Source organism: Perognathus longimembris, chromosome 7, assembly GCF_023159225.1.
Source record: "Perognathus longimembris pacificus isolate PPM17 chromosome 7, ASM2315922v1, whole genome shotgun sequence".
In the NCBI taxonomy this organism is placed as follows: domain Eukaryota; kingdom Metazoa; phylum Chordata; class Mammalia; order Rodentia; family Heteromyidae; genus Perognathus; species Perognathus longimembris.
This window is the reverse complement of record NC_063167.1, coordinates 55,426,231-55,442,776: the sequence shown is the minus strand read 5'-3', so window position 1 is coordinate 55,442,776 and position 16,546 is coordinate 55,426,231. Positions and strand designations below refer to the sequence as shown.

The following is a 16,546-nucleotide window of genomic DNA, read 5'->3' as shown; positions in this document are numbered from 1 at the left end:
ATCATCTACTGTTCTTAACCAGGTTTCCGCAAGAGAATTAATTAAGCTGAAATACATAAAGCCCAAAGGCACAGCTGTGCATGATTTACTTCTCTGAGAATCTAGAATAGTACGTATTCTATGCCATCCTTGGCATTTCTGTAGGGCTAGACCCTCTTGCACAACTCTTGAGGGAGGCTAGCGTCTTATTTATCCAAGAGCTTTTATTAACCTATTTCTTGAACTGTTTGTGTTTTAATTTATTTGTGTTCTTTTGCCATTCTACTTTTCTAAAGCAGTTACTTTTTTTAAAATTAAATTTTATTGACAAAGTGATGCACAGAGGGGGTACAGTTACATAATAAGGTAGTGAGTACATTTCTTGTCATATTTGTTACACCCTCCCTCATTTTCTTTTCCTTCTTTAGTTCAGAGAAGCATATATACAATATCCAGTGTACCAAAATCATGTACAGTAACCACAGGGGATATGTCACAGGAAATTCACCTAGTACATTAAACATAAAAATAAAATCCTTCTGTTTGTATCTCTTTTTTTTTTTTTTTTTTTTTTTTTTGGCCAGTCCTGGGCCTTGGACTCAGGGCCTGAGCACTGTCCCTGGCTTCTTTTTGCTCAAGGCTAGCATTCTGCCACTTGAGCCACAGCGCCACTTCTGGCCGTTTTCTGTATATGTGGTGCTGAGGAATCGAACCCAGGGCCTCATGTATACGAGGCAAGCACTCTTGCCACTAGGCCATATCCCCAGCCCTGTTTGTATCTCTTGGTGTTGATTTTGCTTGGTCTCATCTTATATAATCATATGTATGTAACTGTTGAGCTCTTGTGATACTCTGATAGGTCTATCCTAGACCTTTTTATGTTTATTTAGTAATTGTTTGGTTTTAGAGACATACTGTACAGTTGCTGACCAAAACATGTGGAAATACCATTTGACAAGAAGTTTGTTACTTTACAGACATGATCTCTACTGTTCTCCCCCACCGCCCCAACAACCACATATCAGGGAGACCATGCGCCTTTGTTCTCTGAAGCGGTTACTTTTTATCATTCATTGTCTTATGTTTGTTCTGCAGAACGGAATCTTATATTCTTGCATTTGTTTAGTGAGTAGTTGGGGGAAAGGGACAGTAGAATAACCTAGGATAGGCTTAGATATTATTATTGTACTTTATACTTACATATCTATATACTTTTTTTTAATTGTCAAAGTGATGTACAGAGGGGTTACAATTTCATACGTAAGGCAGTGAGTACATTTCTTATCAAACTTGTTACCTCCTTGCTCACTTGAAGGAATTATTTTAAAGTATATCTAATTTTGGTTCCTCCTTCCCCTCTCCTGTGAAATTATATAGGAGACAAAGCATTATTTAACTGTGAACCTTACCACTCTTCGAGTATGGTGTTATGCTTGCAGCAAAGAAGTATTTTTGGATAGAAAACTAGGAACTCAATCTTCATTGCCTCAAGTAAGGCAGCTTCAACAAACACCAGAAAACAATGTCCAGGTAATTAATTATTTTAGTTAAGCTATAGTTACTGTTTCTGTTAGAATGAAATTAAGAACAAACTAATAAGTCTTGAATCTGGTGGAATATACAGATTCTTTTCTGATGGCTTATACATAGTTTTTGGTTATTAATTGGAGATGAATCTCATGGCTGGCTTCAGAAAATGATCCTCAGATCTCAAGTTCTTTAGTGGCTAAGATTACAGGTGTGAGCTTGACAGATTCTGATTTTTAAGTGTCTTTAAAAAAAAATACTTTAATTCAAGTTTTCTTTTGGTTTTTGCCTCCCCATTCCCCTGTTTTTGGTTAGGGGATTAACTAAAGGTTTCAGGATTGCTAGGCAAGTGCTCTACCACTTGAGCCATGTTCCTGTAGTCTTCTTGATTTTAGTTTTTCAGATCAGGTCTTGAGCTAACTTTGTCCTATCTGGCCTCTAACTTTGATCTTTTAATTTTGCCTCCCAGAGAATCTAAGATTACAGGCATGTCTACACCAGCAGTAACTTTTTAGTAGTACTATGGTTTGAAATCTGGGCCTTGAGTCTTGAGCTTTTTGGATAGGCAGTCTATGACTAGAGCCATGCTCTCAGCCCTTTTCTTGCCTTTTTTTTTTTTTCCTGTATAGTCTCATATTTTGTGTGAGGCTGGCCTTAGACTTCTCCTATCTGTGCTTCCTAAGACCTCCTATCAAGATTGTTGATTGAGATGGGGCTTCACTAACTTTTGCCTGGGCTGGTCTTGAACTTCATTCAGTCCTCCCAATCTACACCTCCCCAGTTATCTGGGATTATAGGCATCTTCTACCATGAACAGCTTCTTTGTCTTTTTAAAAATTTTGTTGTACTGGGTTTTCAACTCAGGGTTTCCTGAATATAGGCAGACACTCCCATCACTGAGCTGTGCACTAGCTCTTTTTTTGTACAAGTTGAGATAGGGTCTCATGTTTGGTCCAGGCCCAAACCTGGAGGGTCGTGATCCTTCGAGGCGTCTTGTTGTAGTTACAGTTTAGATAACAGACTGTGCTATTATGCTGAGCTTCTTTATTTTTTAGATCCTGACCTCAGCCTTTCACATAGCTGGCAATAAGAGGCAGGTGACTCTGTGCCCAGCTATTGTTTCAGAACTTTTTGCCTGGCCTGGCCTATAGCCACTGTTTGCCCAATCTCAGCCTTCTGAATAGTTAAGTGTTAGAGATGTGAGCCACTGTGCCTAGTATCTTTTGTTTTTCCTCTAGCATTGTGGGTTAACATTTGAACGGTCAACAGTTACAATCTCCAAATTAAGCTAATTCTTGGAAATTAACATTTGACTATTTTATCATTTAAAAGAATCATTTTGTATGCATAGAAGGGTGCATATACAGTAGAGTAGAAAATAATCAGGAGAGATTGTGACAGTCTATTAATACCTTGATGTATTGTGGTGAGAACATTCACTTTTATTCCTATAGAAGGTTAGAAAGATCTAAATAGACAGGCTAAGATAGTGCATGTTGAAGAATGTGATGTCACTGAGTTAGGAAGAGTTAGTTATTGAGTTTAAATACAAATAAGTCAGTTATGAAAGTAGCTTTTTATTCAAGTACTTATGTTAATAAGGCCAAGATGATAATGCTACTCATTAGTGTAGAGCTATTTCCTACAAAATATAAATGCAAATTTTATAGTACCATAAATTTACAAGGCTGTTATTAAATAACATCTTTTAATAATTTTATAGTGTTCATGTTAGGGAAAATTAAAGTATTTTTTACCATGTAACTTATTCAAGTGAACTATATCTTTTTTTGTTGTTACTTAGGACTTTAAAATACCTAGTAATACAACATTGAAAACTCCTCTGGTGGCTGTATTTGATGATCTGGATATAGAAGTAGAAGAAGAAGATGAACTTAAGGCAAGAGGTAAAACAATTCTGTGTTTAGTGATCCTGAGGTAAAACAATTATGTGTTTAGTGATCCTCTTGTATTTAGGAAACTGCAATTGAACATTAAATCTAGAAGTAAAAGGGACTGGAGATAATTACAAAAAAAATAACATTGTATTCATAGGTAAAGCGATTTCTCTGTTACAACTTATCCAGAGAGAATTAGAAATTTCTTCAAAGTAGGAATCTTATTCTCTTGCACTTTTGCAAAACTTGCCTTTTGATACACACACACACACACACACATATATATACACACGCACATATTTAATTAAAACATTTTGTTTTTTGTTTTGGTTATTTGTGGGGCTTGAACTCAGGGCCTGGGTCATGTCCCTGAGCTCTTTTGATCAAGACTATGCTTTTTGAGCTGCAGTACCACTTCTAGTTTTCTGATGGTTAATTGGAGATGAGTCTCATGGACATTCCTGCCTGTGCTATCTTTGAACAGTGATCCTCACATTTCAGTCTCCTGAGTAGCTAGGATTACAGGTATGAGCCACTGCCTGATGTGAGATATATTTATCTCTGCCTGTTTTTGTGTTTTTACCTGTCAGTGATAAGAGTTTGGTGGGGAGATATTAAGGTACCCTTCAGCAGAATTTCCATGGGAAAGCAGAGCATAGTATTGCATGCCTATAATCCTAGCACTAAGAGGCTGAGACAAGAGGATTGCAAATTTAAAGTCAGCTTGAGCTTCATGATAGGTTTCAGACCAGTCTAAGTCTGGAGATATGAGACCCTGTCTCAAACAAAAGAATTTCCAAGGGACAACATTTATTTGGAACAAGGATCAGGAGCATCTGATAGTTCTCTAGCATATCTACTCTCTTACTCAACCTTTATATTGTGAACCAGACTGTCAGTATTGTGCACAATCTTTGAGGCCACCATACTTGGTATAAACTTAAAATTTTCTGATATATTCTTGATGTTATATGTGAATCTAATATATAATAAATACTTTTCTGGAAATTAACACTTTGCTATAAGTTTAACATTACTAGGGACAATATGTAAATACTCAGTATATTTTATGTTTTAGCCTTTTTAATACACAGTATTAATTTTATTGAATACTTTTAAAAATGTTAATTCAGTTGTGTTTTAGAGATTTTTAGAAGTTTAAATTTCTGGGCTGGGATGTAGCTCAGTAGTAGAGCATTTGTCTAGCATATGCCAATTGTTGGGTGTGATTCCTAACATAAGAAAGAAAGAGGCAGGCTGGAGGTAAAAGTCAAATGATAGAGTACCAGCTGGCAAGCCACCCAAGAAAGAGAAACAGATAATAGGAGCAAGGGAGCGTAAAGAAGGAGAGAGGGAGAGAGAAAAAAGTTGAAATTTCTATTGTTTTGTTCCAAAAAGCAAACAGCACATGCTTGTACTCTTACTAGACAGGTGTGCTACTATTGAACTATATCTCAAGACCCATAGTTTTATTATTGAAGTATTATTTCTGCTTTTGCTGTTATACTGAAAATCAAATACGGAACTTATGCTTTATCTTTGAACTATCTGTCCAGTCCCTTTTGCAACTTAAAGTAATGGAGTAACTGGATGAAAATGAACTTGAACATCTGGAAGAGATTAAAAAAAAATGTGGAAAGGAAAAAGATATTTGTCAGTTTTATCACCATATGAGGTTTTTTTTTTTTTTAACCAGTCCTGGGGCTTGGACTCAGTGCCTGAGCACTGTCCCTGGCTTCTTTTTGCCCAAGCTAGCACTCTACCACTTTAGCCACAGCACCACTTCTGGCTTTTTCTATATATGTGGTGCTGAGGAATCAAACCCAGGGTTTCATGTATACGAGGCAAGCACTCTACCACTAGGCCATATTCTTAGCTCCCAACATAAGAGTTTTTGCATCATAATCATGGAACTGTTTTCTCAAATAATTAAATGGGTTGTGGTGAGAAATATTAAATCTCTACTAATACTTTTAGAAAATAGATTGAGCCGGCTGCTGGTGGCTCACACCTGTAATCTTACCTACTCAGGAAGCTGAGATCTGAGGATTACAGTTCCAAGTCATCCTGGGCATAAAAGTCCATGAGACTCTTATCTCTAATGAACTACTCAGAAAAAGCTGGAAGTGGCATTGTGGCTAACGTGGTAAAGCTAGCCTTGAGCAAAAGAATCTCAGGGACAGATTCCAGGCCTAGAATTGAAGTGCCAAGACCAATAAAAATAAATAAATGAGTAAAATAAATTGAGTTAAAAAGCAATAGTAAAGGTTATTCTTGTGAAAAACTAACCTTTGATTTAATCAAAGCTCAAAAACTGGTGATTAAAGGACTTTTAATAGCATGACCTCTGAATTCAATTTATTATTTCTTTTCTTTTCTTTTTTTTTTTTTTTTTTTTGCCAGTCCGAGGGCTTGAACTCAGGGCCTGGACGCTGTCTTTGACCTTCTTTTGCTCAAGGCTAGCTCTCTACCACTTGAGCCACAGCACCATTTCAGTTTTTTTTTCTGTTTACATGGTACTGAGGAATCATACCCAGTGTATCATGCATGCTAGGCAAGCACTCTATCACTAAGCCACAATTCCAGCCCTAGTTTACTATTTGTATTTCCACTTTTTACAGGTTCCTGGTATTGAACCTAGAGCATATTGTGCTGTGCTCTACCACTGAATTATTCTTCTATAACACACACACACACAAACACACATTTTAAGGTTATAAATAGCTTCTTAAAAATTTGTTATTAAGGTATTATACAAAGGGGTAACAATTTCATAAGCCAGATAATAAGTATAATTCTTCTTGGAAAGTCTCAATCTCCTCTTTCCCTCAGTTCAATTTCTATAGTTTAAAAATATACTCAACAACTACCCATAAAATTGAGTCATTTTTGCTGTATTGAATTTACATTTTTTCCTTAATAGGCCTTACAGGTTTGAAAAATATTGGAAATACTTGTTATATGAATGCAGCTTTGCAGGCTCTTTCTAATTGGTAAGTAGAGAATTTGATTTTCATTTTACTTGTGCAGATACTGAATGTCATTTTTGGAACAGAGAATCATACTGCAGGAGATTATCCCCTCCTAAGGTAGAGTAGGTAGAAGGCTGTTGGTCTAGACTTAGTCCCTAGGTAGTTGTATATTTTTGAGCAAGTTATTTGCTTTATTTTTGTGGTGATGGAGATCACACCTACAGCCTTGCAACTGAGGCAGGCATGAAGTATATGCCTGGCAAGGTTTTTTTTTTTTCCCAGTAGAAAGTAAAGAACTTGAATAATTATTTCCTTGCTTTTAGTTTAGAGATCCTATGAAAATACTTTATATTATTCTTTATAGGTAACCTTTTAATAAGGCATTTAGATTTATTTTAATTTTTTCTAAATCATACCAAGTCCATAGGGCAGGTACGATTCTTTATATACATTAAGTTAGGACCAGAATTCAGAATCACTGACTTCATTATTTCAGAAGCAGTACTTTACCTTTGTAAGAGTTCTTGTGGCAGGAAGGAGATTGATATTTTTGAGAAATGGAAGAAAACTTGTATGACATGAGTATGGTAATAATGGTAGTGAATGACATAGGTCTTGGGTCATGTAGGCCATATTAAAATTTAAGTCCTTAATCTATCTTCCCTCCTTCCCTCCCTCCCTCCCTCCCTCCCTCCCTCCCTCCCTCCCTCCCTCCCTCCCTCCCTCCCTCCCTCCCTCCCTCCCTCCCCTCTCTCTCTCTGTCTATATCTATCTACCTACCTACCTACCTACCTACCTACTAATCTGCCAGTCTTGGGGCTAGGACTCAGGGCCTGAGTACTGTCCCTGGCTTCTTTTTGTTCAAGGCTAGCACTCTACCTCTTTTTTTGGCCAGTCCTGGGCCTTGGACTCAGGGCCTGAGCACTGTCCCTGGCTTCTTCCCGCTCAAGGCTAGCACTCTGCCACTTGAGCCACAGCGCCGCTTCTGGACGTTTTCTGTATATGTGGTGCTGGGGAATCGAACCTAGGGCCTCGTGTATCCGAGGCAGGCACTCTTGCCACTAGGCTATATCCCCAGCCCAGCACTCTACCTCTTGAGCCACAGTGCCTGGCCTTTTCTGTTTATATGGTACAGAGGAGTTGAACCCAGGGCTTCAGGCATGCAAGGCAAGCACTCTACCACTAAGCCATATTCCCAGCCCCTTAATCTTTATTGTACTAAGATACCATTGAAGTATTTTTACAACAATGTAGTTTAATGATCCATTTTATGTTTTAAAAAGATCACTGTAGTTGCAGTGTGGACAGTGAATTAGAAAGAAAAGAGTAGCATTTGGAAGATCAGTTAGGAGACTGTCAGGTAACTGAAGCAAAATTAATGGTGATTTGTACCATGTAGGGTGGTAGGAAAGGAATAAGTGAATTGCATATAAACATTTTAGGAAAATGATTGGTTGAGAGAATATGGTTAGATTAAGAAGAGAAAGGAGATTTGAAGTTGGAAATCACAACTTGAAAGAACTGTAGGCCAATTTTATTCCTTTATTTATATTTATTTATTTTTTGCTGGCCTCAAACTTGTTATCCTCAATTTCCCAAGTACTGGAATGTGCCACTCTGCCTAGTATGAGTATTTTTATACCCATACAAAAATTGAGTACAGAAGTTTAACTTTTTCATGGGTCTCATGTAAGTACTAGATCAGAATTCCACAGAGATTTTTGTGTATATGTTTGTTTCTTATTTTTTAACATTTAGTGGTGCTGGGTATAGAAGCTAGGGCCTCATTCATATTAGAAAGTGTTTTACCACTAAGCTGCATGTACCCTACATATTGTTTTGTGTTCTTTTTTATTATATTGCACTCAACTAATTTGATTTAATTGGAAAGATGTGGGCAATAAGGCAGTGTTGCAAGGGTTTAGTGGATACCAAAATGCCTTCAAGGGGGCTTGGAACATGGCTTAGTAGTAGAGTGCTTGCCTTGCATGCATGAAGCTCTGGGTTTGATTCCTCAGTACCACACAAACAGAAAAAGCCAGAAGTGGCGCTGTGGCTCAAGTGATAGAGTGTTAGCTTTGAGCAAAAAGAAGCCAGGACAGTGCTCAGGCACTGAGTCCAAGCCCTAGGACTGGCAGAAAAACAAAAAACAAAACAACAAAATGCCTTCAAGGGCTGGGAGCCCGTGGCTCATGCCTTATCCTAGTTACTGAGGGAGCTCAGATCTGCGAATTGTGGCTCAAAGCCAGCCCAGGCAGGAAAGTCCATGAAACTCTTACCTCCAATTAACCACCTGAACACAGGAAGTGGCACTGTGCCTCAACTGGCAGAGCACTAGTCTTGAGCTGAAGAGCTCAGGGACAGTGCCCAGAGTTCAAGCCCCATGACCTATCAAAAAAAAAAAAAATGCTTTCAAGGAAGGTTCAGTTTCTGCAGTCAGAATTTGGTTCTTTGTTGTGTGAGTTTCCTATATAACTGAATATATTTACAGGAGTGCCCTCAAAACTAATCAAACTCATAAAAGATAATAAATGCTTTAAAAATGGTTAATTTGAGCCACCAACAAATACACATATTAGAATGTAAAAGCTTGGAGGAAGAACATATTCTCTTGAAAGTAAAGTTTTGGCCATGTTAAATTTGAGATGCCATAATATTTTTCAGTTTGGGCATTTGTATAAATGGAGTTTAGATGACATGGATGGTTGATGTTATATAGATTTGGCCATTTTTGGTGTACGGACAGGAATTTAAGACCATTCAAAGAAAAGAATGTTTTGGGGAGAGAAAAAGAGTTACTGGTTCAAATCTTGAGAATATATTTTGATGTCTAATAGCAGGAAGAACAATAAAAAGTGAAAAAGTTTTTGTTTGTTGAGACAAAGTAAAGGAGAGGTAAGGGGAAACATGTATTATATTGTTGAAGAATTTTGTTCAAGAGTTGGGAGGATAGGTGGATGTGGTGGTACATGCCTGTAAGTAACCCCAACACCCAGGAGAGTGAGGCAGTATTGAGGCTTTGAAGCCAGCTTGGGCTAAATGGTAGGACTCTCCATCAAAAAAATAAAACCAAGGAGTGAGTGGGTCTTTAGAAAAGGTTACTTGAGGGAAAGCAGAAAGGTTCTTGTTGGATCTAACACATGGAAGACTTTATGGCTGCCCCAAATCTGATTGGTTGAGCTTGTTAAGGATGTGAAGAAATGAATTTGAAGCTAGGCTTTAGAAAGGTGCGAAAAATAATAGATTCAGAGATTTGTATGCCGTCAGTTCATTATGTGACTAGAAATTAATCACTATTAGGTTTTGATTCTAGGCTAACACTTTTTCTTCTTAAAATTAGCCCACCTTTGACGCAGTTTTTTCTTGACTGTGGAGGATTAGCTAGAACAGATAAGAAACCAGCAATTTGTAAAAGTTATCTCAAACTAATGACAGAATTGTGGCATAAAAGCAGGTATGTACCTAATATATGTATCCTCTTTGTTATACTCAAAATAAATATGCAAATATTGAAAGTATGCAGGCATATTTATTTAGCTGAAAAATGAGAGTTTTGACATACTTCAGTTAAACTTCAAATATGTTACATTTGAAACAACATCCAAATGAGGTTGTCATAATGCTAAATTGCTAAAGATGCTGTTTCTGAAATACAGTACTTTAGTACAGAAATGACATTCTTAAAATGTTAGAATTAGATAATAGATTCTTTATTAAAGTCTACTCACTTAAATGTATTTGTTCTAAGGTTTGGCATTAGGATATTCTTTGCTGTAATGTGTTAATTTTGTTTATCATTTAGGAACTTGCACTTGTCTCCCTTAAGTGGCTTGGATCATAAGTGTGAGCCATTGGTGCCTGGTCAAAAGTTTTTCTTTTAAAATGTTTCCTTTTGGGGAGATTGAGGAGAAGGGGACTAGTAGGAGCAGAGAGACAGAGAAAGTAATCATGGGGACTATGTATGTGATGAAAATCACTAAAAATGTATGGAAAAAAGTCAATACTAAAAATAGTTTCTTTCTCAGGCCAGGGTCTGTTGTGCCTACTAATCTGTTTCAGGGAATTAAAACTGTTAATCCGACATTTCGAGGATATTCTCAGCAGGTTAGTCTATTGCTTTTCATTCATGATTCTAATAATATTTAATAAATTTGTAAAATGTTATACATTTATTTGTCCATTTTATGATTATTCTTTGTACCTTTATTGACCAAGAGTATCCATGCTTTGTATTTTTTCAACTTTCAGTGTTATTATAAATTATTATGTATATTTTTCTAGAAACTTTGAGGGTGGGTCACATATGATAAACTTCCTCTTGTTTTTCTGGTGAGTTATATCCAGATAGATAATGTTTTCACTATTTTATGCTTTAAGAAAATCTCTTCTGTGCACGAAGTATTTATTTTGTAACATGGATTTTGTTTTTTTCATAGCTGAGAAATTGTACCAAACTGTGTAATTGTAAGAATGCTCTTATATGATTTAAAATTTTCTTTATTGTTACTTTATTCATGTGTTTATTCATAAATGATAGACTCTATCTTGGGCCTTTTGTTTTTGTTTTGTAGTGCTGTGGATCAAATGCAGTTCCTGGTACACATGAGGCAAATGTTCAAAAAAGCCTCTCTGGGGTTTCTAATCCATTTCATTGATCTGTGATATTTGGATTGATATCACATGGCACTTTCAATTACTATAGTTTTATATAGTATCATTAGTATTTATATCTGGCCCTGGTGCATTTTTCTCTTTTCAAGCCATTACCAATTCCTCCTTCTGGTTTTTTGGTGTTTTTTTTTTTTTGTTGGTTGTGGGTCTTGAACTCAGGGCCTGGGCACTGTCTCTGAGCCTGTTTGTGCTCAGGGTTGGCACTCTACCACTTGAGCCGTAGTGCCACTTCTGGTTTTTAAGTGGTTAATTGGAGATAAGAATCTCATGGGGACTTTTCAGCACAGGCTGGCTTTGAACCATGATCCTCAGATCTCAGTCTCCTGAGTAGCTAGGATTGCAGGCATAAGCCACTGGCACCTGGTTTCCTATTCCTTCTTATTAGCTTGTCTCATACAAATTCTAAGATCTCCAAGATGCTTTAAGTTGGGGCCCAAGAACTTGTATTTTCAGGTGGATCAAAGGTATTTTTCTTTGAGATGCATGAGGTTCGAGATGATAAAGCTATAACTTAGTCAAAGCTCATACATACTTGAATTTAGGACATGTCTCTAAAATCTGATTGTTATATGAGGCAGATCATTATTTTTCTCCATTTAGTTTATGAATAGCAGCACTAATAAAAGTTGAAATTGAAATCATCTTCAGTTTAGTATCCTATTTATTGCCTTATGTTCTGTAAACCACATTTTACATTTTTTTTACGTTCCTAAATATTCATGTAATAAAATGTTAACATTATGTTGTTAATATGTTAGGATGCACAAGAATTCCTTCGATGTTTAATGGATCTTCTTCATGAAGAATTGAAAGAGCAGGTCATGGAAACAGAGGAAGATTCTCAAACTATGACTTCTGAGGAGACCATGGAAGAAGACAAGAGCCAGTCGGATGTAGATTTTCAGTCCTGTGAATCTTGTAGCAACAGTGATAAAGTAGAAAATGAAAATGGTTCCAAAGGCTTTTCTGAAGATAATAATGAAACAACGATGTTAATTCAGGATGATGAGAACAATTCAGAAATGTCAAAAGACTGGCAAAAAGAGAAGATATGCAATAAGATTAATAAAATAAATTCTGAAGGAGAATTAGATAAAGATACAGACTCTGTATCTGAAACAGTCAACTTAAATAACCAGGAAACTGTCAAAGTGCAAATACATGGCAGAGCTTCAGGTGACGATAATTTGATCATAAACATAATATTTCATTTGTAGACAATGAGTGCTTAAATAATTGTTTCACTGGGAACTTTTAGTTAATAGTCCTAAATTTTAGTGTTATTACATGGGAGTATTAAAGTCATCAAGTTAAAGACTCTGAAGAGAAGAAAAGAAGAATTTAAAGATTGTTTATTTACGACATTCAAACTTGGGTATTGTAGCATGAGACTCAGAGTTCAAGGGTAGCCTGGACTATATAGCTAGTACAAGTTCATGCTACATAGGTCAGCTATGACACTGTCTCAAACCAAATAGTTGGAGGCATGACTCAGCTATAGAAAACTCGTCTTGTGAGAGTCCCTGTATTTAAACTCCAGTCTACCCAAAGAACAAACAAAAAAGGAAATTTATCCCCTCCTTTTGAACTAGACATTCATCATAATTCTTTTTACATATGTAGCTAATGTACAATTATTTAAAGTTACAGGGGCTGGGGATATGGCCTAGTGGCAAGAGTGCTTGCCTCGTATACATGAAGCCCTGGGTTCAATTCCCCAGCACCACATATATAGAAAACGGCCAGAAGTAGCACTGTGGCTCAAGTGGCAGAGTGCTAGCCTTGAGCAAAAGGAAGCCAGGGACAGTGCTCAGGCCCTGAGTCTAAGGCCCAGGACTGGACAAAAAAAAAAAATAATAATAATAATAATAAAGTTAAAAATAAAAGAAATTTGTTTTTCAAGATTCTGCAGGCTGGGATTAAGGCAACAGCAAATTTGAGGTCCTCACATGTGGAAGGTTGAAGGACAATAAAATGCTCAAATCAGAATTGGTCCTTTTATTATCTTTTTATTTCAAGCCAGTTCTGTTGATTCTAGGATTAAGAAAGCAAAATAACACAGATTGTCCTTTTCTAAATTATATACTCTTACTAGATTTTGATTGCTGTCATTGGAGTTACACCCAATGTTTTGCATATTACATTTATAATATTTTTTTCACATTTATATTTTTAAGACTTAATTTATCTTGGCTTCATATGGTGTTTAGTTCTCCTAAGTGTATAAAGTTAGGCCATTAGAGGTTCAAATTATGTGATCTTAAGAGGCTAAAAGTAACAAAAATTTTATCTTGATAATTGCTGAAACTTGAGAGCTACTAAACAAGTATTTGAATTAATACAGATTTCCTGCCTGTAAGCCTAGCACTTGGGAGGTTGAGGCAGCTTTAGACAAAGTGAAACCCTGTTAAAAAGTAAAATAAGAAAAGGCCAAAGGAAACAAAAGTTCCTTTGTATAGAATAGTTCTGTAGCCTTTGAAAAATCTCATGGTTTAGCTGTGTACAGTATGTAGATGTTTCCCAGTTGGGAAACTAGGAGTGTTAGGTTCTGATCCTACCTCTAGTCAATATGTCTATGAAATGTCAGTAGTGAAAGCCTGGACTGCTATCTACCTCTTCCTTTTCCAAAGCCCAGTTAAGCCTGATTTAGGGACAAACTGGTAGTTTTAACATTGGTCCTTTAAAAACTGGTGACAGGTTTGTCGTGTACATAATAAGTAGGTAAGAACTTAAATCAGCAGAGTGAGTTTTTATGTGTTTTAAAGTCGTAGTGAAAAAGTGTGATCAAGACCTTATGGCGGGCTGGAAATATGGCCGAGTGCCAAGAGTGCTTGCCTCATATACATGAAGCCCTGGGTTCAATTCCTCAGCACCATATATATAGAAAAGACCAGAAGTGATGCTGTGGCTCAAGTGGCAGATTGCTAGCCTTGAGCTAAAGAAGCCAGTGACAGTGCTCAGGCCCTGATTTTAAGCTCCAGGACTGGCAAAAAAGTAAATAAATAAATAAAAATAAAAGGTAGTCAATTTTAAAAAAAAGGACCTTATGGCACACAAAACCTAAAATACTTGCTATCTGCCCATTTGTAGGAAAAACTTGCCAATTCTTTTTCTGGATCTAAATGCTGACATTTTTCCTCTTCAGAAAGTCTGGTGAACCTTTTTTCTCCAACAGTATGCAGTCTGACTTGGTCATAGTTTATGTATTGAGAATAGTCTATGGAAAAATGGTTTTGCATTTCTGGAAAAGAAAATAACTGTAGGGTTTGTTATTAACATTTTTTTTCTTTTTTTCTTTTACATGCCTTTTTGGCCAGTCCTGGGCTTGAATTCTGGACCTGAGCACTGTCCCTGGCTTCTTTTTGCTCAGGGCTGATACTCTACCACTTGAGCCACAGCTCCACTTCCAACTTTTTCTGTTTATGTGGTGTTGAGAAATCAAACCCAGGGCTTCATGTATGCTATATAGGCACACTACCACTAGGCCACATTCCCAGCCCTTTTCCTTTTTTTCATACACTCATTGAGCACATTAGCTCTTTCCATGAAACACATGTTAGACACTATTACTTCAACAGCAAACCATCAAGTTAACCTTCATCAAACTGACATTTTTTTATTCATCTTATAATTCTGAAAAAGATCTTTTTTTTTTTTTTTTTTTTTTTTTTTTTTTTTGCCACTCCTGGGCCTTGGACTCAGGGCCTGAGCACTGTCCCTGGCTTCTTTTTGCTCAAGGCTAGCACTCTGCCACTTGAGCCACAGCGCCGCTTCTGGCCGTTTTCTGTATATGTGGTGCTGGGGAATCGAACCTAGGGCCTCGTGTATCCGAGGCAGGCACTCTTGCCACTAGGCTATATCCCCAGCCCCTGAAAAAGATCTTTTTTTAATGGAAAGATTTATTTTTTATCACAGTAACAGTGTACATATAGCTTATTTACGCCTGAATTTCTTGTGTAGTTTTGATTGTTATGTTAGTCTGTAAGAGTAATCTTTTTCTTTTACTTAAAAATACTCTTGGTCTAGGGTGTTGCTCAGTGAATGATCACTTGACTAGCAATCCTAACTGGGTTCTATCCCTTGCATCACTAAATAAATAATAATAAGTTAAAATTATACTACTAGGTGTATTTTATTTTTCTTTGTTTGATGCTGGTACTGGGGTTTGAGTTAAGGGCCTCATGCTTTTTCTTGGCTTTTTTTTGCTCAAGACTGGGTGGCTCTCTACTACTTGAGGCACACCTCCACTTTTTGTGTTCATTGAAGATAAGAGTTTCAGAATTTTTTCTGTCTAGGCTGTTACTGAACTGCAATCCTGAGATCGTAGATAACCTAGGATTAAAGGCAGGAGTCACTAGCACCTGGTTGTATTTTTAAATGTACAAAACTTGGACCAAGATGCTTTTTTTATTAATTAAATTTTGTTGACAAGGTGTTGTGCAAAAGGGGTACAGTTACATAATAGGGCAGGGAGTATATTTCTTGTGATATCTTAAGCCCTCGTTTTTCTTTCCCTTTTATGCTTTTTAGCTTTGTGTTTTCACTGTTCTTTTCCTGAATTACCCATAACCATAATGTGTTTTTAAAATAATTTTAAAACACTTTTGCTTTGCAAACACTTTGTTTTTCAGATATTTCAGCTGATGCACACTTACATGTATTGCATTGAGATTGTCAAATTAAGAAACTTTTACTTCCAGGCATAGGGGCTCATACCTGTTATCTTAGCTACTCAGGAGACTGAGATCTGAAGATCTCAGTTCAAAGCCAGCCTGGGCAGGAAAGTCCATGTGACTCTTATGTCCAATTAACCTCTAGAAAACTAGAAATGGTGTTAGTGTCCAGGTTCAGAGTTCAAGCACCATGACCAACAAAAACAAAACAAAACCAATCTCCCCCCAAAAACCTAACTTTTACTAACATTTTTGGACATATGGAATAATTTTGTCACTCAGGGTAATAACACAACTTTTAAATATTGCAGAGTATATCACAGATGTTCATTTGAACGAACTATCTACACCACAGATTATTCCATCCAATGAAGGTGTTAATTCACGTTTATCTACCAGCCCTCCTAAATCAGGCAATTTGTGGCCAGGATTGGCGTCCACCCACAAAAAAGGTAAAAAGTTTTCTTCGTTCAAGTTCTTTTGTTTTGAATATTAGTTTAAAATGCTGATTTTTGGGAGAAAGGGGTGGACTTGTTTAAATTAAAGCACATACGGAATTTTCCTTATGATTGCTAATTTTTAAAAATGCCAAAAATTAAATGTTAATTTTGATACTTTATCATTTAAAGGGTTTGAGTGTGGTACTCTTTTTGTTTTTAGTGGGGAAACCTTGCATTTGCGAGGCTGATATACTTTTCTACTTGAACCATACCTCTAGCCCAGCTTTTTTTGTGTGTGTGCGTGTGTACTGGGCCTCAAACTCAGGGATGGAGAGTCTTCTTTTGTGCTCAAGGTTAGCACTCTACAACTTGAGCAACACCTACGT

General features: G+C 36.8%; 1 protein-coding gene across 5 annotated transcripts in view; it reads left to right on the top strand.

Moving 5' to 3' along the window:
* Positions 1–16,546, top strand: part of Usp33 (ubiquitin specific peptidase 33) — a 66,166-nt gene that overhangs the window by 17,395 nt on the left and 32,225 nt on the right. For all 5 annotated transcript variants that reach the window (XM_048351616.1, XM_048351617.1, XM_048351612.1 and 2 more), the window contains 7 exons: positions 1,357–1,509; positions 3,311–3,413; positions 6,328–6,397; positions 9,717–9,830; positions 10,402–10,480; positions 11,806–12,223; positions 16,032–16,172. In XM_048351616.1, coding sequence (XP_048207573.1) covers positions 1,357–1,509; positions 3,311–3,413; positions 6,328–6,397; positions 9,717–9,830; positions 10,402–10,480; positions 11,806–12,223; positions 16,032–16,172 — 1,078 coding nt within the window. The remainder of the gene's footprint in view (positions 1–1,356; positions 1,510–3,310; positions 3,414–6,327; positions 6,398–9,716; positions 9,831–10,401; positions 10,481–11,805; positions 12,224–16,031; positions 16,173–16,546) is intronic.